The sequence below is a fragment of the Kogia breviceps genome, chromosome 11, assembly GCF_026419965.1.
Source record: "Kogia breviceps isolate mKogBre1 chromosome 11, mKogBre1 haplotype 1, whole genome shotgun sequence".
NCBI classification, from domain to species: domain Eukaryota; kingdom Metazoa; phylum Chordata; class Mammalia; order Artiodactyla; family Physeteridae; genus Kogia; species Kogia breviceps.
The window spans coordinates 45,542,324-45,564,671 of NC_081320.1; the positions used below are offsets into that span (position 1 = coordinate 45,542,324).

Sequence of the window (22,348 nt, forward strand, 5' to 3'; positions counted from 1 at the left end):
TCTAATCACACCAGTTTTCGAGATTCTGAGCTCCCTGAACACAGTGTTGACATATTTGTGCATTTGCTTTGCCCTCTGCATCAAACCAAGTGTTCTTGGTTGATAGCATGTACCTAGGCACACTTGCTCAGGGTCCCAAAGGTCCTGTTCTGGGGTTATTTCAGTATGATGCAGTCCACCTCTTCAGTGGCAGGCACCCCCATGGTTTTGAGGTCAAGGTCCCCACTGGACTTACTCCCACTGTAAGAAGCCTTCCAGTGGAGCACCACGATCTTCTTGCAGTACTTGATGGTGTTGTTCTGGACGGTCACGAAGCACACGGTGTTGACCATGCTGTTGCTCATGGCGATGCACTCGACCACATAGAAGGCCGTGAGGTAGTGCTTCTCCTTCACAAACACGGTGGGGAAGAAGTCACGCACAAAGGTAAAGCCGTAGAAGGGCGCCCAGCACAGCACATAGGCGGTGAGGATGCACATGAGCACCAGGACCGTCTTCCGGCGGCAGCGCAGCCGCTTCCGGATCTGCTCAGTCTGGAAACCAGGGACAGCCTTGAACCAGAGTTCCCGGGAGATCCTGGCGTAGCATAGGGTCATGGTGACCACCGGGCCCACGAACTCAATGCTGAAGAGGAAGAGGAAGTATGACTTGTAGTAGATCTGCTGGTCCACTGGCCAGATCTGGCCACAGAAGATCTTCTCCTGGCTCTTGACAATGAGGAGGACCGTTTCAGTGGTGAAGTAGGCTGACGGTATGGCGATGAGGATGGACACCACCCACACCAAGGCGATCAAGCCAGTGGCTGTTTGATACTTCATGCGGGGTCTCAGCGGGTGGACAATGGCCAGATATCTAGGACAAGGACACAAATGGGATCAACCACTGTGGTAAGGAAGTGCTGGAGGATGATGTTACTTTTGAAACATTGAGGCACAATCAGATGGTAGGTGTGGAGGGAATGAGCAGTGTTATGTGGGCTTCCAGGAAAGGCAGACTTGAATGCCAGCTCCAGCTACACCTCTTACTAGCTGTGCAACCTCAGGCAAGTTTTTATTTTTTTTTTAATTGAAGTATAGTTGATTTACAATGTTGTGTTAATTTCTGCTGTACAGCAAAGTGATTCAGTATTATATATATATATATATTCTTTTTCATATTCTTTACATTATGGTTTATTCCAGGATATTGAATATAGTTCCCTATGCTATACAGTAGGACCTTGTTGTTTATCCATTCTATATGTAAAAGTTTGCATCTGCTAACCCCAAGCTCCCAATCCATCCTTCCCACACCCCGCCACCCACCCCTTGGCAAACACAAGTCTTTTGTCTATATCTGTGAATCTCCTCTGTTTCTGTTTCATAGATAACCTCATCTGTGTCATATTTCAGATTCTACATATAAGTGATATCATATGGTATTTTGTCTTTCTCTTACATGATCACTTACTATGATAATCTCTAGGTCCATCCATGTTGCTGAAAATGGCATTATTTCATTTTTTATGGCTGAGTAATATTCCATTGTATATATATGCCACATCTTCTTTATCCATTCATCTGTCAATGGACATTTAGGTTGTTTCCATGTCTTGGCTATTGTGAATAGTGCTGCTGTGAACATAGGGGTGCATGTATCTTTTCGAATTAGACTTTTGTCTGGATATATGCCCAGGACAGGAAAGTTATGTTTAATCTCTCTGAATCTCAATTTCCTTATCTGCAAAAGTTTTTTTTGTTTGTTTGTTTTTAAAGATTAAATGTGCCAATATAGACACAATTTCTGGCACAGTTTAAAACATGGTATATACTCAATAAATGGTAACTATTATTATTAAATGTAGTAATAACATCTCCTATCAGTTTCTAGCCTGGCACTGTTCCCAGGCCCTTCCTGTTTTCAGGGCCATTCATCCTAATTACCCCACAGCTTAGAGCTAAAAGGACCTGATAATTCTGAAGAGTTGTTGGGAGGATTTGCCCATTCTGATAGAAACAGTAGGCAAAGTTTTGCCTTCATTCCACATTTTTAGAAACATTGCTCTGCATGCAAAGGTGGAGGAAAAGCATGTGACCATTTATCTTATTTTTCAGGTTGAAAAACAGAGCTTAGTGAGAGATGAGTGACTTTCTCAAGGTCAAATACCACAGGACTCTCGATAGAAAACATTTAACCTTATCTCACATGGTTGATCTGAAAATCAATTGAGAATATACACGAACATGTTTGTTGAACCACAAAGCAACAGACAGTAAAAGATATTGCTTTTGTTCTTTCCCTTAAAACCACACTGCTGTTGCCACAGTTGTCCAGAAAAGAAGAGAGAACATTTTCCGGAGGATGTGAGTCATTCACGCAGTATGAAAGCCTCCTTCCCAGAGAGAGTGCACACACTTAGACAGAGGGCTCTGGTTTCCTGGAAGACGTTCTCTGTGTGGCAGTGGGTAGAAGCAGGAGAAGGAGAAAGATGGCAAGTGAAGTGGGAGGGAATGACTAATCAACACTGGAAATAAACACATCCTCACGCATCCACAGCTTATCCCTGGTAAAGCCAAGGGCAAACACGACAGGGGCCTGAAGGAAAGCCAAACAATTCTGTTCCCTTTGCAGCCGATCCCTTTGAGGTCATCTTACTTGGGATTTTGACTGGAAGAGGAGGGTCATTCTTTTTTTTTTTTTGTCATATTCCTGCTGTTTCTGTCCTTCCCACAACACAGACAGCCAACCCCATTGAGTGTCATATGGAGAGTTTAGTGGCACAAGACTTCTGCTCTCTTGTAGCTACCAGCTGTTAGAGGAAGTTGGATGGGTTGGGTCCACCCTCTGGTCGCCCATCTGGCTGCTTGTCACGCTCCACCACCAGCAACAATCCCTGGCACTCGCCAGTCTCCCACGGTGGATGCTGAGGGTGAAATGGGAATGTCTGCAGGGTGTTGGCAATGCTTTTGTCAATGCACATGAAGACCACGCCACTCTTGCTGTATGGAGGGCACCAAACCTGCTCTGAGTCATAACGAAAACTAAGAGTTTAGAGCTTTTCCTTTCATCAGCTCTCTCCCTCTCTATCTACCCCACCGTGTTCTGCTGATTACTCTCTCAAAGAATATTTGTGTTCATAATTGCTTGCTATATGAATGTTCACTATATGATTCTATTCCTTCTTTTCCCACTAGTAATTTCCCAAGTCTTTATGATATTTTCAAACTCAGAGTGTTTTTCCAATGAACAGGTAGGGGAGAATGCTGATCTAGAAGACCAAGAAGCTACTCCCAGCTTTGCCACAAACTTGCTATGCGAATTTTTCATTTTCTTAGCCCTGGGGACTCAGTTTCCTCATCTGTGACATGGGAATATCAAGTGCCTTGCCAAGCTCACAGAGATACTGTGAAGCTCCAGTGAGACACTGCACATAAACAATAGGCTATTAATATACAAGAAAAAACTCTTAGTATCCTAAAATGTATTTTTAGAGCTATTCTGTAGAGCAAGCAATTTTCTTTCACCTGTTACTGGCAAATACTGCATTTGCAAGTTCTATGCTACTTTCTATTTTATTGGACCTATTTTATTGGATTTACTAATATTCACATCAAAATTAATCTGCGATTACCCATCAGATAGTTCATCCTGACATCACCCCACCTCCATCCCCAAAGTTAGCACCAGGAGCTGTGCAAGAGGTCTTCCAAATACGTTAACCAATAGGCAAACTGCAGAAAACTGTTTCAAGGATTGCCACCAGCCTTGGGTATGCTAGGCTTAGAACTCCATTATTAGTAATAGTTGCTTGACTTTGTAAAGCAATGTACAATTAACAGAGCGTTTTCAAACCCACATTCTCATTAGATAACCCCAACTCATTTGAACAGGTAAGGGAGCAAAGATGCCCACCTTACAGAAGAGCAAACTGAAGTTTGAAGAAGTTAAATAACCTGTCAAAAGCCACACAGCCAGGGCTTCCCTGGTGGCGCAGTGGTTGAGAATCCGCCTGCCAATGCAGGGGACACGGGTTCGAGCCCTGGTCTAGGAAGATCCCACATGCCATGGAGCAACTAGGCCCATGTGCCACCACTACTGAGCCTGCGCGTCTGGAGCTCGCGCTCCGCAACAAGAGAGGCCGCGACAGTGAGAGGCCCGCGCACCGCGATGAACAGTGGCCCCCGTTCGCCGCAACTAGAGAAAGCCCACGCACAGAAATGAAGACCCAATGCAGCCATAAAGAAAGAAAGAAAGAAAAAAGCCACGCAGCTAGTAATCAACAGAACCATGATGCAGACCCACCCATATCTTGCTCCAAATCCAGTGGGCCCGCCAATATGCCAATTGTTCCTTCCTTTTCAAATCAGAGCAAGCAATATCCCTTCCTCCTGCCCTTCTGGCATCCTGGCAGCCCCTCTGTTCTTTTCATCATAGTCAGTTTAGACCTACTGATGTTCCAAAAAGGAGTCAGGCAATTGGCAGCTACTTTCCTTAGGAGTATGCCCTTGGCATTGTAGCGTGTCTGCCACTACAGTGGTTCAGGTCCAGATCCACTTAGAGTCAGCATTTCCCAGAGAACAAAGAATGAAGGCTGCTGGACAAAGAAATGTCCAGCCACTAACTGTGTGATGACAGTGATCACTGGGTGATTAAGCAAAGAGCATTTGAGCTCCCTCTCTGCCCCAGGACTCAGCCCCAGCTCTAATCACGGAAGTGGCGGTCACAGTAGCTACTAGGCGGCTCATGGGATGGGTAGCAAATGTACAACCTGCTTTTTGGGCCAGTCGGCCCCAACCAAGAAGCTCACCAGGAAGCATTTGGGCTTCCCAAGGCTGAGTGCCGTTCCTCATGCCTTAGCTGCCTCGTCCAGACAGTACAAGAGAGCTGCCAACAGGCAGGCAGACTGGCCAGCTTCCCCTGGATTCCGCATAAAAAAAAAGGAGAGACCCCAGTGCCCCATGTGCCTGAGATCCAAAAGATATACCCCGAGGACAGGGCAGGTGTCTTCACATCAAAGAGGAAACCCAGACCTGGGGGGACAGAGTCCTCTGAGGATCTTTTGCAGTTCCCTGCTACCCTCAGGTCCGACTCCTTGTACCTAGATTTTGTGATCTTCTAGAACAGGACCCTAATCTTTCTGATCTCTACTCTTTTACATTCCTTGCCCTGTCCCCCGTTCCCACTCCCCGGACCTCACTCTCACCTCAAGCATTCTCACCTCTCAGCTTTTGCAAACACAGTTCCACCTACCCTCTTGGAAATCCTTTGTTCTCCTTGCTGATCCTCATTTGTTGAAAGCCAGTTAAAAGTCTGTCTCCTGCATGAAGCCTCCTCTGATTATTCTGTTACGCCACCATCTCCCCCTTCTCTAAATTTCATTTCAAACTGACCCTTTACTTACCCCCCAACTTTCCTGTGTTAGTTTTCACCCCTCCCCCCCACACTCTGGATGGTAAGCTTCCCAAGAGCAGGGATCATGCCTTACTTCTTTTAAAACCTTTTGTTGTCTGTGAATTCTGGGCACCTAGGATCTTAGTAAAACTTCACCCTCAGCAAGGACCTAGCACTGGATGAACAGAAATGTAATAAGCCATGGTGACAAGTTCTCAAAAAGATTGCAACCTTTTTCAAGGAAAACAGGACATCAATGTGTTTACCCAGCATGAGACTGGCAGGCAGTCTGGAGCTCCATAATAAAATGGTGGAAAAGCAGATGAAAAGATTCCAGCCATATTTTGTATACAGTGGCATTGTTAGAGGTTTTCTGAGCAAGAGAGGGAGGCGTGTATGAGGCAGAAGATTAATTTGGCTGCAGTCTTGCTTTCTTCCCCTGGGCCATGGGACCCCTCTCGCTATTCCTAGAACCTTCAGGTTTGCTCCCGTCTCGAAGCCTTTGCACTTAGAATTCTCTTTGTCTGGAATGCTCTTTCCCAGTCTTTACGAGGCCAGTTTTTTTTCCCCCATCATTCAGAGGTCTGTTCAAATATTTTCTCAGAGGCACTTTTCCTGATTCCCACCTAGAGCGTCTCCCACCCTTGGTCACTCTCAGTGTTTGCTTGCGTGTTTGTTTGTTTGTTTTATTGAAGAATAGTTAATTTGGGGGCTTTCCTGGTGGCGCAGTGGTTGAGAATCTGCCTGCTAATGCAGGGGACAGGGGTTCGGGCCCTGGTCTGGGAGGATCCCACATGCCGCGGAGCAACTAGGCCCGTAAGCCACAGCTACTGAGCCTGAGCGTCTGGCGCCTGTGCTCCGCAACAAGAGAGGCCGCCATAGTGAGAGGCCCGCACACCACGATGAAGAGCGGCCCCCGCTCGCCACAACTGGAGAAGGCCCTCGCACAGAAACGAAGACCCAACACAGCCAAAAATAAATAAATAAACAAATGTGGGGTTTTTAAAAAAAAAAGAATAATTTACAATGCTTTGTTAGTTTCAGGTGTACAGCAAAGTGATTCAGTTATACATCTATGTATTTGTTTTTCGGATTCTTTTCCATCATAGGTATGTTTATTTGTTTTTGCTCAGAGTATTTCTCATGGTCTGAAATTACCTTCCTTGGTTGCTTGCCTGACTGTTCTCTTGCCATCAAGCTCCATCAGCACGAGGAGCTTTTTTGCTTACTCACCATCGTATCCCCAGTGCTTGAAATAGTATATGTAACTTTGTAGTCTCTCTATAAAAAATGCATTGTGTGAATGAATGAATGCTTAGGACGGATTGTGAGGGAGTGGGGTTGGCAGAGGGGCGGAGCTGAGAGGCACTGGCTGCAGGAAGACCGAAGAGGAGACTATGATAATTCAGCCCTGGGTGAGCAGTGGGGAGGTTGGGCGGGGGGATGGGAGGGGATTGTCAGGGCCTGGGAATTAAGTGAATGCTGGAGAAAGGGACAGAGCAGCCAGGACAAAGGGGACTTTTTTTTTTTTTTTTTTTTTTTTTTTTTTGCAGTATGCGGGCCTCTCACTGTTGTGGCCTCTCCCGTTGCGGAGCACAGGCTCCGGATGCACAGGCTCAGCGGCCATGGCTCACGGGCCCAGCCGCTCCGCGGCATGTGGGATCTTCCCGGACCAGAGCACGAACCTGTGTCCCCTGCATCGGCAGGCGGACTCTCAACCACTGCGCCACCAGGGAAGCCCCAAAGGGGACTTTTGAGCTTAGATGCCTGGGAGAACCATGGAACCAATAGTAGAAACAGAGAGCCGGTGGGAGATAAATAGTTCTGTTCTACTATATCTTGAGAGCTGTGTTTCTTAGAAACTTTGTATCATTATTTCTTTAATCACATCACAAAAGCCATCACTATCATGAAAGCAAAGAGGTTAGCCAATCGGAAATAGTCATTAGTTTATCTGGCTTTGTTGTTGTTGTTCCTTTAAGGGTTAATTTACAAAGCATAACCCCCGCTGTTTATTAAGTGCTTACTCTGTTTTAAGCATTGTTCTAAACAATTACATGTATTATTTCATTTCATCCTCAAAGCAACCCAATACATTAGGTTTTCTAATCATTCCCATTTTATACATGAGAAAATTGAGGCAGAGAAGGGTCAACTAACTAACACAAGGCCCTGCAGGCAGACTAACGGCTCACACTATTCCTACAGAAATTTCATTAAACAAATATAAGGATATTTTTATAACTGTGGCCATATTTGTTATATCAAGACAAAAATTACTTGCCTAAAACTAACAAAATCAAACCCAGTGTCTGGGTTCAAGTTTCCAATGACAGCCCCACTCTAAACAATAGCCGTCCCCATGATGCAAAGCACGTTCCCGATTAAAATACCCACTGTAAGAGAAATGCCTGCAATCCTTCAGACAAGCTGAGTTTCATATGAAAGGCGAATATGAATTTGAAAGAGTTCAGTAGATGGAGGTGGATTGATTGACACAGATATCACCTCTTACATATTCAGAATAGCCCAATGCCCTGATTTTGTCCTGGCTTGCATTCCCCTTGAAGCCATTTCTTCCTCAGTGTTACCCCTTTCTATGAGTAGCTCCCTCCATGGTAAAATGGGTCTCACCCAGGGAGCAGGGGCCCACCCCGCAGCAGGCACCTACCTACCCCACTTTCAGTGCCTGAGAGCACCTTCTGTGAAAAACTGTCTTGCCAGAGTGAAACTTCAGGAAATGACCCCATATGTTTTGGGTCCTGTTCATGTGCCAGGAGGGATGGTGGCAGCTTCCACTTTCAGAAAAGTTCAGAGACAAGGTCCCTGGAGATCTTCCTCGACAGCTGTGAAGGGAACTTGGGGGGCAGATACTCTGCTTGACTGTCCCCCTCCTGCTCCTTCTACAGATTCACCCAGGGTCCATTCCTGGGTGGACAGAACACCGCGGGGGCTTTGTGACTCGTGTGGAAGAGCTTGGCCAAGACTTGTGCAGGGATGACACCTCCGGACACGACCGAGGGCCGCTTAATGTGCTAATTCCAATATCCTCCTAGGTTTTTTTGTTTGTTTGTTTGTTTTTGTTTGTTTTGTTTTGTTTTTGCGGTTCGCGGGGCCTCTCACTGTCGTGGCCTCTCCCGTTGTGGAGCACAGGCTCCGGACGCGCAGGCTCAGTGGCCATGGCTCACGGGCCCAGCCGCTCCGCGGCACGTGGGATCTTCCCGGACCGGGGCACGAACCCATGTCCCCTGCATCGGCAGGCGGAGTCTCAACCACTGTGCCACCAGGGAAGCCCTCCTCCTAGGTTTTAAGGCCAGGCTCCTTTTCAACCCCCTGCCCTTGGGAGTGGTCTATGTCTAGGTATTCTACCCCTGGTCGTCCCACTGATGGCTTCAGAAATCAGGCTCTATTTGCTGTGTTCCTCCCCGGAACACTGTCCTGGGGTGTCCTGATTGGGGGGGAGGGAGCTGAACGCCACCAGAGCCCTGAGGCCATGGGACACGGAGATCATCTGTGCTTCAGGCTCTCTGGGTTAAGAGAGAGAGACGGGTTGTGCAGATTCAAGTACACAGAGGCCCGATTAGACCCTCAGGGTAACTGTCTCTGGACTGCAACAAGGTGTTTTGTAACAAGAGTCCAACTTTGGGCACAGAAGCCTGCAAAATTGTTCCAAGGGAACAAAAACTACTCTGGCCCATTAGTACAGGAGATTATACTAAATGAAGAGCCTAAAGATAACATAGGAAAGATTTGCATAGGCTGCTCTTACTGATTTTATTTACCATCACTAGAAACAGCTCTTCTGTATCGTTGTACACTAATGTATGAAAAGGAGCCAACTGATTACTGCAACAACCCAAAAAGAGTAAGTAAGCATAGGTCTCCTTTTTGTTTTGTTTTGTTTGTTTTTTAGCACAAATCCCTCAATGTTATTTAAAATCAACCAGTGTTAACATTGTTAATCAACTATACCCAATATAAAATAAAAATTTTAAAAATCATCATAACAATAAAAAAAAATCAACCGGTGTTTGTAGGGGCATCACGGTTTCGGTAGAGGATGTCTTGATGAGATAGAAACCTCCCTCCGGATTTCCAAGTTGACTCAAGAGGTAACTGCCTGAAATTTAAACTTGTCCCTCCACACCTCCTGGGAGCTGCCTACCTCTAGACCTTGGACAGATACAACATCTAGGAGAATGTCCATAACATGAGGGATCAAAAGCCTTCCTGCTGCCCAACTCTAGGGGGCTCCACTACCTCCTGCCTGCTTACCGCTGGAAAACTAGAACTCTTTTCACTGTTCAATAAATGGGCCACCTTTGGGCCCCCATGCATCCACAGCTCTGGGGAATACAGATACCTCTCATCAATCACAACTGCCCCTTCCTTCATCGTCCCCACCCCTCACTCACCTGTCGATGGCGATGGCCAGCAGGGCGTTGGTGGAGACGTAGAGAGAGACAGTGCGCAGGTAGTTGACAGAGGCGCACAGCACGTGGCCGTGCTCCCAGGAGAGCTGGCGTACCACGTAGTAGTCCATCTCGAAGGGGCAGCAGATGACGGCCACCAAGAAATCAGAGATGGCCAGGTTGGCGATGAGAAGATTGGTGAGGTTGCGCAGCTTCTTGTAGCGGGCCAGGGCCGCGATGAAGATGAAGTTGCCAATACCACAAACCAGCATGATGCCCACCAGTGCCATGCCAATGACAATTTTGGCAGCAAAGAAGGTCCGGGAATTGGTCACATCCTCATCTTCGTCCAAGGGCATATCATAGTCGCCATAGCTGAAGCTGAATGGGAAGAAAGCAGCTTGGGTTCCGTGGGGGTCAAGCAGAGAAGAATAGTTGGTTGAGGTGTTTGTGGCATTCTCATCCATGACCGCCATGTTGACCTCCATCTGGCCAGGTGAAGCCTTGAGCAACATTCCTGGGAATTCCTCTGGGGAGACGTCGGTAGGCTGAGGTCTCCCCTTTCTGCTGCTACTCAGCTTTCCCTTAATGAGTCAGACTGTCCCTGCGAGTGTCCTGGGGGTCCAGTATCCAAGCTCCATCATAAGCCTTTGAAAGACATACAAACAATTGGCTACATATGTAAGTGAACCTGGCCACATTTAAAACCATTCTATAAACTAAGCTGACCCATTAGCCACCTGCCCAGAGTGAACAGGTGATGGAGTGGAAATAAAGAAACCAGGGAAAGAAAACAAAGGAATCAAAAGCACATACCCACTCGTTCAGGGAAGGTTCGATTGCTACAGAGCCAAACAAGCGCTAACTCAGTTTATTTTCGTTCCACTGAAGATTCTGAATGTTGCACTTTTTCTCAGGGACCAAAGTTAGGAGTGTGCGGAGGCTGAAGAGAACCCAAGTGACCTGCTCCAAACTCCATTCCTTGTCCTGACAGCCTGAACTTTGTCCTTGTGGAATTGTCCCATTCTGTAGCTTAAAAAATTATTCTGAATTCCACGGAAGAGGCAAGACTTTGAGACAGGCCTGACTGCTCTCCGTGCTTCTTTCCTTCTGGCAAAACACCGCTTTAAAATCAGAGCCTATGTAGCAGCCACCTTCCCCTCTCCTCACTAGGTTTCCTGTTCCTACTTCCAAGTCTGCTAGAAGCCAGGCACAGCATTTACCAAGGCCTGTCCCCAGACAGAGGCTGCAAGAGTGAAGTCCCAGCCTAATCATTGAGTGGCTTAGAAAGGGGACTCTGGAACAAAATCCTTCCTTGGCTGGTTGTGTGTCCTGAGATAAACAGCTTGAGCTCTCAGAGTTTCAACATCCTCCAGGCAACAGATCATTAACGTCTGTAAAGCATGGAGGTCCCTGGAGAGGGAGGGTGTTACATCCTAGGACTGCAAGGAATTACTAGTGAGGACCCAGGCCTCCTTGGTCAGCTTCGAGGAAGAGGAGAACACTCCTGACCCAGATGATGGGGCTGGGGTACCAGGAGGGCGTTGTCAGCTGTACCGGTGGGGATGGAGAACCAAGAGGGAGCCAGAATCCCCATGTCCCCTTCCCTCTCCCTGCAGCCCCAGTCCCTCCCAGAGCCGGAAAGGTCAGAGGGGGCCAGGCTTGCCACCCAGGCAGGAAGGATGAAGTCCGCATGGGACAGTCCTCACCCCTCGCAGGCCCTGTGGGTCTCCAAGGCACGCCACCTCTGGAGAGGGACCCTGCAAGCTCGCTACCTGGAAGACTCAAAGTCATGTCTTAAAAACAAAGGGCATAAAAACTTCTTGGGGTGACCGGGTGTTAGGAGCTTTGGGATTTGGGGAGAAATTGTCCAGAGATCTTTTTTTCTCCTTCATTCTCACCTCCCCAAGAGGAATCCCATTGCCAACCGGTGTCCTCTGGAGCCCCTGCGTTTAGGGATCGCCCCCCCGGCCAGACCTTCCCATCTCTGGAAGCATCTCTTTGCAGCCTCTGCTGATAAGCCCCGTCCTGCTCCCAACTTTGTCCTCGGAGCCTCAAAGGCTACGCCTAAGGACAGAAGGAGGGGACAGACCGGATCCCCTGCAGAAATGAGCACGAGTGCGAGTCTCTTGAAAAGCCCCCTCCCCACTCAAAAGCCCCCGCGCCCTGGCGGCCGGTGACGCGTGGAGTCCTTGCCGCATCGCCCCGGAGGGCGCGCTCCGTACCTGCGGCATCCAGGCGCCGGGCGGACAAGGTCCTGAGCTGTTTATTCCGGGTCCGGGGACACGAGCCGCTGCTTCCAGAGGCCCATAGGAAGAGCACAGGTCCCCTCTCTCCCTCCTCTGCTCGGGGCTCTTTCCCGGCTGGGCTCTGCGGGAGTTGCGCTCTCGCCGCCGCAGATCAGAGGACTGCGGCTCCTCGGCGTGGCCCCCTCCCCGCCCCCCTCGCTGTCCCCGCCCGGGTGACCGCGGGGCGCCCCCAGGGCCGGGGTGCCCGGCTCGGGGAGGCGTGTGCCGCCGGGTCCGGGAGGCACGAGGGGGAGGGGCTCCGGGCTCCAGGCAGGGGCACGTCGGGTCGCCCAGGCACGTGCGAGGCTGGGGACCCCGGGAGTCCCCCCGGGACCGGAGTGTCGGGGACGCAGCGAAGCGGCAGCTCGAGGCGAGGACACGCCGGAGGGAGCGCGCGTTCCCTGGGCTCAGGCTCCGGAACGGCCGCCTGGGGCGGGAACGAGGGCGGTGGAGCTCGGAGCCCGGCTCAGCGCGGACTCGGCGCCCAAGGCTCCCATTCCGCAGGGCTGCGCCCGCCCCGGGGCTCAGGGACTGCTCAGCCGCTCACCTGGTCAGCCCCGGAGCCACCGCCAGAGTGGGCGGTCGGGCCCGATGAGCTGGCGAGATTTCAGAGAACCGGGAGGAGCCTCCCTTCCTGCCCACACCGCCCTCGCAGGAGACGCTGGGAGCAACCCAAAGGTAGTTCCCTCAGACAAGCCCAACTGGACGCCGGGGTCAGCTTCATTTCAGCCGCTTGACCTCTGTGGTAGAGGCTCTGAGAACCGCTTTCCGGAAAGCCAGGAAGCGGGGGGAGGGCAGCGGTGTGGATGCGGGAGAGAGAGGTGACCTCCCACCCACCCAGGGATATCTGTTCAGAAGGCTAGGTTGACCAGAGCTAACTTAGAGAGCACAGATCTCCAAAAGTCTACAGATTTCTCAAGAACTTAAATATCAAGTTAGCTTTTGATCCAGCAATTCCACTTCCAAAAACACCTGAAAGCCGGACTCAGATACTTGTACATCAATGTTCATAGCAGCATTGTTCACAACAGGCCAAAGGGTGGAAACAACCCAAATGTTCATCAACTGATAAATGGATTTTTAAAATGTGTTGTACGCATACATTAGAATATTTCTTATCCTTGAAAAAAGGAATGAAGTATAAAAGTGTTGACGAGGGGCTTCTCTGGTGGCGCAGTGGTTGAGAATCCGCCTGCCGATGCAGGGGACGCGGGTTCGTGCCCCGGTCCGGGAAGATCCCACGTGCCGCGGAGCGGCTGGGCCCGTGAGCCGTGGCCGCTGGGCCTGCGCGTCCGCAGCCTGTGCTCTGCAACGGGAGAGGCCACAACAGTGAGAGGCCTGCGTACCACAAAAGAAAAAAAAAAAAAAAAAAAAAAAAAAGTGTTGATGAGGATGTGGAGAAATTGGGACCCTTGTGTGCTGTTGGTGGGAATGTAAAGTGATGCAGTCACAGTGGAAAACAATATGGCAGGTCCTCAAAAGTTTAAAAAAAAAAAAAAAGAATTACCATATGATCCAGTTATTTCACCTCTAGGTATATCTCCAAAATTATTGAAGGCAGTGTCTGAAAGAGATATTTGTACACCCATATTCATAGCAGCATTATTCACAACAGCCAGAAGGTAGAACCAACCCAAACATCTATCAACAAATGAATGGATAAATAAAATGTAGTAGGTACATACAACGGAGTATTTTTCAGCCTTTTAAAGGATGGAAATTCTGACACATGATAGGATATGGATGAACCTTAAGGACATTATACTAAGTGAAATAAGCCAGTCACAAAAAGACAAATACTGCATAATTCCACTTATATGAGGTACCTAGATGCATCAAAATCATAGAGACCAAAAGTAGAATGGCACTTGCCAAGGGCTGAGGGGATAAGGGAAGGGGAGTTTCTATTTAATGGGTCCAGAGTTTTAATTTTGCAAGATGAAAAGAGTTAGGGTAATGGATCGTGGTGATAGTTGCACAGCAATATGAATGGATTTAATTCACTTAACTGTACACTTAAAAATGGTTAAGATGGTAAATATTATATGTATTTTACCACAATGGAAAAAATGCGGGAAAAAAGAAATGAAGTCTTGATACATGCTACAATATGGGTGAACCTTGAAAACATCATAGTAAGTGAAAAAAAGCCAGACACAACAGGATAAACACATGATTCCACATATATGAGGTACCTAGATTAGGCAGATTCATAGAGTCAGAAAATAGAATGAGGAAGAGGAATGGTGAGTTATTGTTTAATGGACACAGAATTTGTTTGGGTTGATGACAAAGTTCTGGAAATGGATAGTGGTAATGGTTGCACAACATTGTGAATACACTTAATGTCACCGAAGTGTACACTTAAAATTGTTTAAAAACAAAACAAAACAAACAAACAAACAAAAAACATAGGCCATGGGCTTCCCTGGTGGCGCAGTGGTTGAGAATCCGCCTGCCAATTCAGGGGACACGGGTTCGAGCCCTGGTCCAGGAAGATCCCACAAGCTGCAGAGCAACGATGCCCGTGCACCACAACTACTGACTGCTCTCTAGAGCCCGCGAGCCACAACTGCTGAAGCCCGCGTGCCTAGAGCCTGTGCTCTGCAACAAGAGAAGCCACCGCAATGAGAAGCCCGCGCACCACAACGCACAGCAACGAAGACCCAACGTAGCCAAAAATAAATTAATTAATTAAATTAATGTTTTTTTAAAAGCCATGGAAGAGCTCAGATCTCCTTAGTAAGGCATCGAAGTTTGGCCTCCAGTTGTCCACAGTGGAAAAGGGGCTGCCAGGGGTCTGGACTTTTACTCCTCTTTACCACTATCAAACTTCAGGCAAGTCACAGAACTTTTCTGAGGCTCCCTTTCCTCATTCACTAAATGAATTAGTTGAGCTTGCACTAGGAAACCACTGCCAGGTTCCAGCACTTCATACGGTACCTACAGTATCCTCCCCTGGCCCATATCCCTCCATGGACACCCTCTTCTGTTATTTCCACAAAACTCCTGTCTTTTGCAAAAATGTCCCAGCCTTTCACATTTCTGAGTCTCATGTCCCCTAGGACATGGAACACGGTAGCAGTTAAAAGCATGACAGATAGAGTCAGCTATCTCCTTTCTACCTAGTACTGCACACGGGAGCTGTGTGACCTTGGACAGTGTGCTAACCAAAGCCTAGCTTTCCCACTTGCAAATTGGGTGACAGTAGCTCCTACTGCACAGGACTGCTGTGAGGACTGGATATAAGATGAGGAAGGTAAAGTGCTTGGTGCAATGCAGGCCCCTGATAAATGCCACCTGTGATTAATGCCACTCTCACTCTGTGATTCTTTCCATATATTGCTCCCTGAGGTCCTAATCAACCCTTGAGATCTTACTCATGTGTCATTTCTTCCAGGAAGCATTCCTTGATTCCCCCAAGGCTATTCAAACCTTTCCTTGCCACTTGGTGCCTCTCTTTAAATGTATTTCTGTGCACCAATTTGCTTTCCATCTTGCACAGTTTCCTGAAGAAGGGGTATGTCTCATTCATTTTAAAATCTGCTCTGTATTGTTTCTCAAACTTTCCTGATGATAAGAATCATCTGGGGTGCTAGTTAAACATATGGATTCCTTGATTCTGCCCCAAACTCAGGGAAGATTTAAGATAGACACATGTTGACCTGTCATTCCATATAGCATATATGTGTTCATTCCACATAGCATGTCTTCCTATTTACTCGGAAAATCAAAAACAAAGCACAGAGTGCATTAGTTATCTATTTCTGCATTCCAATTTACCCCAAAACTTCAGAGCTGAAAGCAACAAACATGTTTTACCTCACTGAGTTTCTGAGGATCAGGAATCTGGGAGTGGCATAGCTGCGTGGTTCCAGGTTCAAGGTCTGTCATAAGATTCATGTCAAATTGTCAGCCAGGGCTGTACTCTCATCTGAAGGCTCAACTGGGGTGGGGGGCGGATCCACCTCCAAGTTCACTCACAAGGTTGTTACCTAGTTTTCACTGGCTGTTGCTGGAGACTTCAGTTCCTCCTCATCATGTGGGGTTCACTCTAGGCTGCCCGAGTGACCTCACTACATGGCAGCTGACCCCCCCTCTTCTGCAATATGCTATTTTTCACACACTCATGCACACCCTGCCACAGTGTGGGAGGGGACCACACAAGTGTGCAAATACCAAGAGGGGGATCATTGGGGACTGATTTGGAGGCCATGTTGGAGGCTGGGTACCATGCAAAACTTAGAATTTTCCCATTTCCCCTTCAAAAACCTGGCAATGAATGGTTCTTGAGGCTAACAATAATGCTAGCCACGATGAAGACATCGTTGACCTTCAGAGTAGTGAGGTACTGGGTGACTTCTGGAGTTGGAGTCATGAGGGCATAATTAGAAGAATTTATTGGCCAGGACCCCCATGGGGGAAATGGAAATATTAGAAGCAGATATAGTCTGGCTGGTTCTATGCACTGCAGCTCTTGGTGGGGACTCCTTTGAAGGACTTAGTCCCTACATGTCAGTTTCTGCCAAAGGCTTCAGGGGAGCCCCCTCCATCTGCGAAGCAGACATCTATCTGGGGCCCAATTTTAATAATTCATCTCTGTGACAGATTTAAACCTAGGCTTATGGCAAAATCTGGAAATAAAATTTAAAAAAAAAATAAGGAAAGAAGAAGGAAAGGAAATGAGTTTAAAAAAACCTGGAACTCCAATGATGTAATTTCTTTTTCAAATGTGTAGCCCCAAAGACACCAATGACCTGGAAATGTTTTCTGTGGTTAGAGTCTCCTGCTGCAAGGGGCACATTCGTTGCTTCATCTCACCTACAAAGCAAGTCACAATATCTGAGAGAATTTCACCTCAGGAAGCCAACAAAACCAAAGGAAAGAACTCATTTGGAAAGCACTTTTTCAGTGCTTTTAGGTATCCCTCACCCCTAAATAATGTTCTTGAGCTACCTTGGAATTTTTTCCTTTCCTCTTCCACTGGCAGGAATCATCCCAAAGGTGCTTTGAAATTTCATTTCTTCATCACATCATTCTCTAATTATGTCCTTTGGTTTAGACATGACAGTTTAACATCTTGGGGCTTTTTTCAGCCATGCAACTCCCGTGTTGCTCTAGTAAATACCACTTAGAAAGCCAGCCAAGGAGAGCCTTAGAGGTCCTTCAGTGAGCACTCTTATAGCGAGAAAAGAGCAAACAGATGCTCAAGAGGAAAAGCCTTTAGTCGAAGGGAACAGAGCAACTTGACTTCAGAGCTCACACTGGAATCCAAGTCTCCTGAAATTTAGCTCAGCCCCGCCTCTCTGCTCAGCCACACCCACAGTACACATTGCTACCTGTTTTCAATTTACCCCTCTTTCCATGATCCTTGGCTCCAGGGTTCAGCCACAGTTCCTACTGTCTGAGACAAATTTTACTAAATCAACTTATTTTCTGCTTTCATCAGATTTGTTCCCTGGGCACACTCTCTCATCCAGTGCCATGAAAAAAATCAAGAATTCCCGGAAGACACCCAGAGCTGGCTCAGAACTCATCCTGCCTCCTTTTACAGTGACCTCCCCTGTACTCGAGCCAGCAATGCTTGATCGGCTTCCCAAAGCCCACTCAGCAGGTTGTTTGGACTGCTCTCTGCCATTCCTCTCCAGCTCCCCAAATCCCTCTGGAGGAGATGTGAAAGGAGATTCAGCTAGGCACAGAGACATGCTCTCATTCCTCATGGAAACCCAAACATGCCAAAGATGTCAAATCTCTTGTTAATTTCATTGGTTTGATGCCATCCCTGACAACTTCTTAATGGTCAACAATATTATTCATAGATTTATCTGGAGAAATAAACAGGTCATGGCTTATAAGAATGGTTTTTATTTTGAAAAAGAAGAGAAATAAGAGGATATTTTACCTATGAATATCAAACTATTATGAAGGCTCAAGAAGACAGCAGGTAATGAGTTTGAGCAGAAAGTGTGCTCACTGTTAAGATCTGGATACATCCCGGCATGAAGTCTAACTGTGGAATCATCAATCTGGAATATTTTACACAGGGACTGTAATGCAGCTGACGCATGGTGTCTGCCTCAGATTCCAATCTTCCTAGCTAAGTCCCAGGTGAAGGGGCTACAGTCAGCAGGACTCTGGGAGACAAGACAAAATAGGGAGGGCTGTTTGGGGGCTCCTGGTACTGAGTGGCTAAGAAAGGGCTTCTCTCCTTGTTTAAGAAACATTGCCTGGTTCTAATGCAATGAGGACCACATGGAATGCCACTGTGCCCTGGCACCTTGCAGTTCAGCTTCTGAAGATGAGATGGGTCCTTTCCACTGACTTAATGCACTCTCAGAGGGAGTAGCACAGTCAGGCCCCCAAAAGTCTTTGTGGTGGATGTGTTGGGATGTTGAGAAGAGGGAGGAGAAGGCGCGAGGATTATTCAAGAACTGGAATGATAACCACCCCTGCCTCACGCCCCACCCCAGAGACTCCTAGAGATAAGGGGCTGGAATGTTCTGATTATGGAGGTGGTGGCAGAAGTGAGTTATATCTTTATGTGGGCCCACTGTACCCACAGGCTAGGGAATCCTGGTGAGACTGGAGTTACAGAGGAATTCATTACAAAGGAAGGAGCGCACATCACCTCTATCACCAAGTATAACACTTAGAGATAGAGTTGGTGAGTCATAGCCATTGTCTTTTTTTTTTTTTTTTTTTTTTTTTGCGGTACGCGGGCCTCTCACTATTGTGGCCTCTCCCGTTGCGGAGCACAGGCTCCGGACGCGCAGGCTCAGCGGCCATGGCTCACGTGGGATCTTCCCGGACCGGGGCACGAACCCGCGTCCCCTGCATCGGCAGGCGGACTCTCAACCACTGCGCCACCAGGGAAGCCCAATAGCCATTGTCTTACTAAGTACTTTGTACTCACATTGTCTACTAGTATTCTTTGATTCAGATTGCTCATTCTTATAGTTTCTTCTAAGGAAAAAAATAAATATTCATAACACTATAAAATAATAAAATGTAAGAAAAACCCCAAAGTCATCAAAACTGGGTTATCAGTTTCCTAGGGCTGCCATAACAGAGTACCACAGACTAGGTGGCTTAAAGCAACAGATATTCGTTCTCTCATAGTTCTGGAAGTTAAGTCTGAAATCAAGGCGTTGGCAGCGCCATGGTGGCTTTGAGTCTCTAAGTAGAATCCTTCCTTGCCTCTTCCTAGCTTCTGGTGGCTGTCAATCCTTGGTGTTCCTTGGCTTACAGCTGCGTCACTCCCATCTCTGCCTCCATGGTCTCATAGCCTTCTCTGTGTGTCTCTGTCTTTATATGGCATTTTCCTCTTATACAGACACTAGTCATATTGGATTAGGACTCACCCTGATGACTTCATCTTAACTTGATTATATCTGCAAAGACCCTATTTCCAAATAAGGTTACATTCGCAGGTACTGGAAGTTAGGATTTCAACATATCTTTTGGGAGGACACAATTTAACCCATAGCAAGTATACTGTGATGCATTTATGTGTGATGGAATACAATGTAGCTATCAAAAATAGGACTATGAAATCAATCTATGCTGTTAGAAGTCAGGACAGAAGGACAGTGATCACCCTTGGGGAAGAGAGATCACGGGCAAAAGCCATTTGGAGGGTTTTGGGGGTGTTAGTAATATTCTTCTTCTTGATCTAGTGGCTGGTTACATGGATGTGTTCAGTTGGTAAAAATTCATCCAGCTGTACACTTATGAAATGTACACATTTCTGAATGTACAATATATTTCAATGAAAAGTTAATTAGGACATAGTGCTGTAAATGTATATTGACTGACATGGAAAGATAGTCATGATACATTACTGAATGGAAAAACATCAGGTTACAAAACCATATTGCAGTATGATTCCATTTGGAGGGGAAATGTATGCATCATCTAGAAAAGAAAATGTCTGGAAGGGCAGAGGAAATTGATAACACTCAGAGTGGAAAGAAAATACAAGTGTTTTCCCCCTCATTTCCACTATTTGTATTTTCTGGTGTTTTTATTGAAGCTATATTATTTGTATAATCCTTTAAATTTCATAAATGAGAAAAGGGTGAATTAATTACAACAAATAGGAGATTCACCTATTAGGGGAAATCATTAATTTAGATCTTTATTTCACACTATATTCCAAAATGCAATAAGGAAGGATTAAAGAGTTGAATTCAAAGAATTAAAAACTGAAAGAAAACACTGATAAAAATTTATGAGATTCATGAGATCTCAGAGTGGTAAAGCATTTACTGAGCAAAAAACAAAAAGGTAATAGATGAGCCCCAAAGGCAATGGATAGATTTTTCTACATTAAAACATTTGAAAGTCAGAAAAATCATAAACAAGACTAAAAGATAAATGTCAAACTAGGAAAAATATTTATGGCAAATATTGCAAACGAAAGTCAAGATCCTTAGTATATGAAGTACTGTTACTTTATAATAAGGAAAAAGCTGGTACCTCGAAAGAATAATGGGCAAAATAAACAAATAGGCAATTCACAAAAAGAAATGCAAATAACAATAAAATGTATTTTAAAGTGCTTACTCTCACCAGTAATCAAAGAAATTTCATCTAAAAACAATGGGATAAAATTTTGCCTATCAAATTAGCCAGGATCACAAAATGTAAAAATGGAAATTGGATCAGTAGCTTAATTTAAGAATTCAAATCAACACTCTCACTTTGGGAATATCTTAAGCTTTCTCTGATTCTTCAGCCTTTACTGCATTCTGCCCAGAGTTGCTTTAAAATAAATGTGAGTTGATTCAGTTGATTTCACACAACCATATTTCCCCCTTCTGATTTTTGATCTGCCTGACATTTGCTTGCATTTCAGCCAGGAGAACAGCCACAGGCACAGGGCCAAGAAGATGATGTCATTCTACAGAAAGTCAAGTGTCAGAGTTCTGTGCTCCTTGTATGTGTAGAGAAAGACACAGGAGAAGGTTGAACTCAAATTACATGTAAAAATGTGTAATTAATCTTTTGCATGGTTTATTGAATAAGTTACAAAACTGTCTTAACATTCAGACCATTTTCAAGTTGTGTGTGGTGTGTGTGTGTGTGTGTGTGTGTGTGTGTGTAGACGGTTGTGCAGGGGCGTGGTGGGGGGGTGGAAGACAAGTGATATGCATGGCAAACCCCTGGAAGCACTTTTATCACTGCCAAAAGCCAGACTATAGTGATATAGCTCATCTAATGAAACTGCTCTCTATGTTAATTAACCGAAAGGAGGGGGAGGGCTGAAAGGAGTGAATATTGAGACAAAGGACTAGGACTTCCTGTAATTTAGGTAAAGTAGCACAGAAGCCATCACTTGGAAGGAAGGGTCTGAGAAGGGTTAAAGCTGCCCAGACAGAAATGCCACTTTGTATGGCAGCACTTAACCTCCTCATCGGCTTTTTACCTGTTGATGATGTCACCTCATCCATGTTCAGGTGTCTCCAGACTCTACGCTCACCTGCACCTGCCCGTGCTCTCTCTCTCCCCACATCAAATACTATTCTCAAGAATAAAGAATACATATGTGTGTGTGTGTGTGTGTGTGTGTGTGTGTGTGTGTGTGTGTGTGTAGTGTTTAATTAGACATAGTATGTGAAGTATATATTTTCCATGTTTTTAAGTTTTGTCTGTGATCACAAAAGTAACGTGTGTTGTTGTTAAAAAAAAAAAAAAAACCAACACCTCAAACCATACTAAGTATAGAAAATGAAAATTCTCACACTTACCTTTATCCCTAATCCCATTATTAGCAGTTTGGTGTGGGTATTTTCCTAAAAACAGAGTATCTTAAAACAACCTTATATAAAATTTATTGATGTAATACTAGCATATGTTAATGTATACTTTAAATATACAAACAGAGATAATCGACTATAAAGTCACAAATGTTCAAAATACCCACCTCGAGACCAGAGCCTGTTACCGGAGTAACAGTCTACTGGTGGATGTGGTTCTTTAGAAGACTCTCCGTGTATGTTTTAAAGAAACCAGGCAGACTAATCTGTGCTTCGGTAGAATTCCAAGCTCAGACTATTTTCCGTGGGGAGATTGTCTCCTGGAACCCATGAGGAAAAGACAATAATGCAGCTACTCTGCATCTCAGTCATGCTCAGGCAGGAAATAGGTGAGCCTTGCCCTGCAAGAGGATGAAACTCCTTGGAGTAGGTGGCAGGAGGCGCAGAGAGGCCATACGGAAGGTCCAGTGGTAGAAGGGAGCTGCCCTGGTCTTAGAGAGACAAGATGGTTGTGCAGCCA

At 46.3% G+C, this 22,348-nt stretch overlaps 1 protein-coding gene across 1 annotated transcript in view; it reads right to left on the reverse strand.

The window, feature by feature from the left end:
* PROKR1 (prokineticin receptor 1) overlaps nucleotides 1-10,426 on the reverse strand; it is an 11,720-nt gene extending 1,294 nt beyond the window's left edge. Inside the window, exons 1-2 of the mRNA XM_059078534.2 lie at nucleotides 9,786-10,426; nucleotides 1-852 (exon numbers count right to left, since the gene is read on the reverse strand). The exon at nucleotides 1-852 is cut by the window's left edge and continues 1,294 nt beyond it. Coding sequence (XP_058934517.2) covers nucleotides 156-852; nucleotides 9,786-10,297 — 1,209 coding nt within the window. The 5' untranslated portion in view covers nucleotides 10,298-10,426 and the 3' untranslated portion in view covers nucleotides 1-155. The remainder of the gene's footprint in view (nucleotides 853-9,785) is intronic.
* Nucleotides 10,427-22,348: the final 11,922 nt, after the last annotated feature.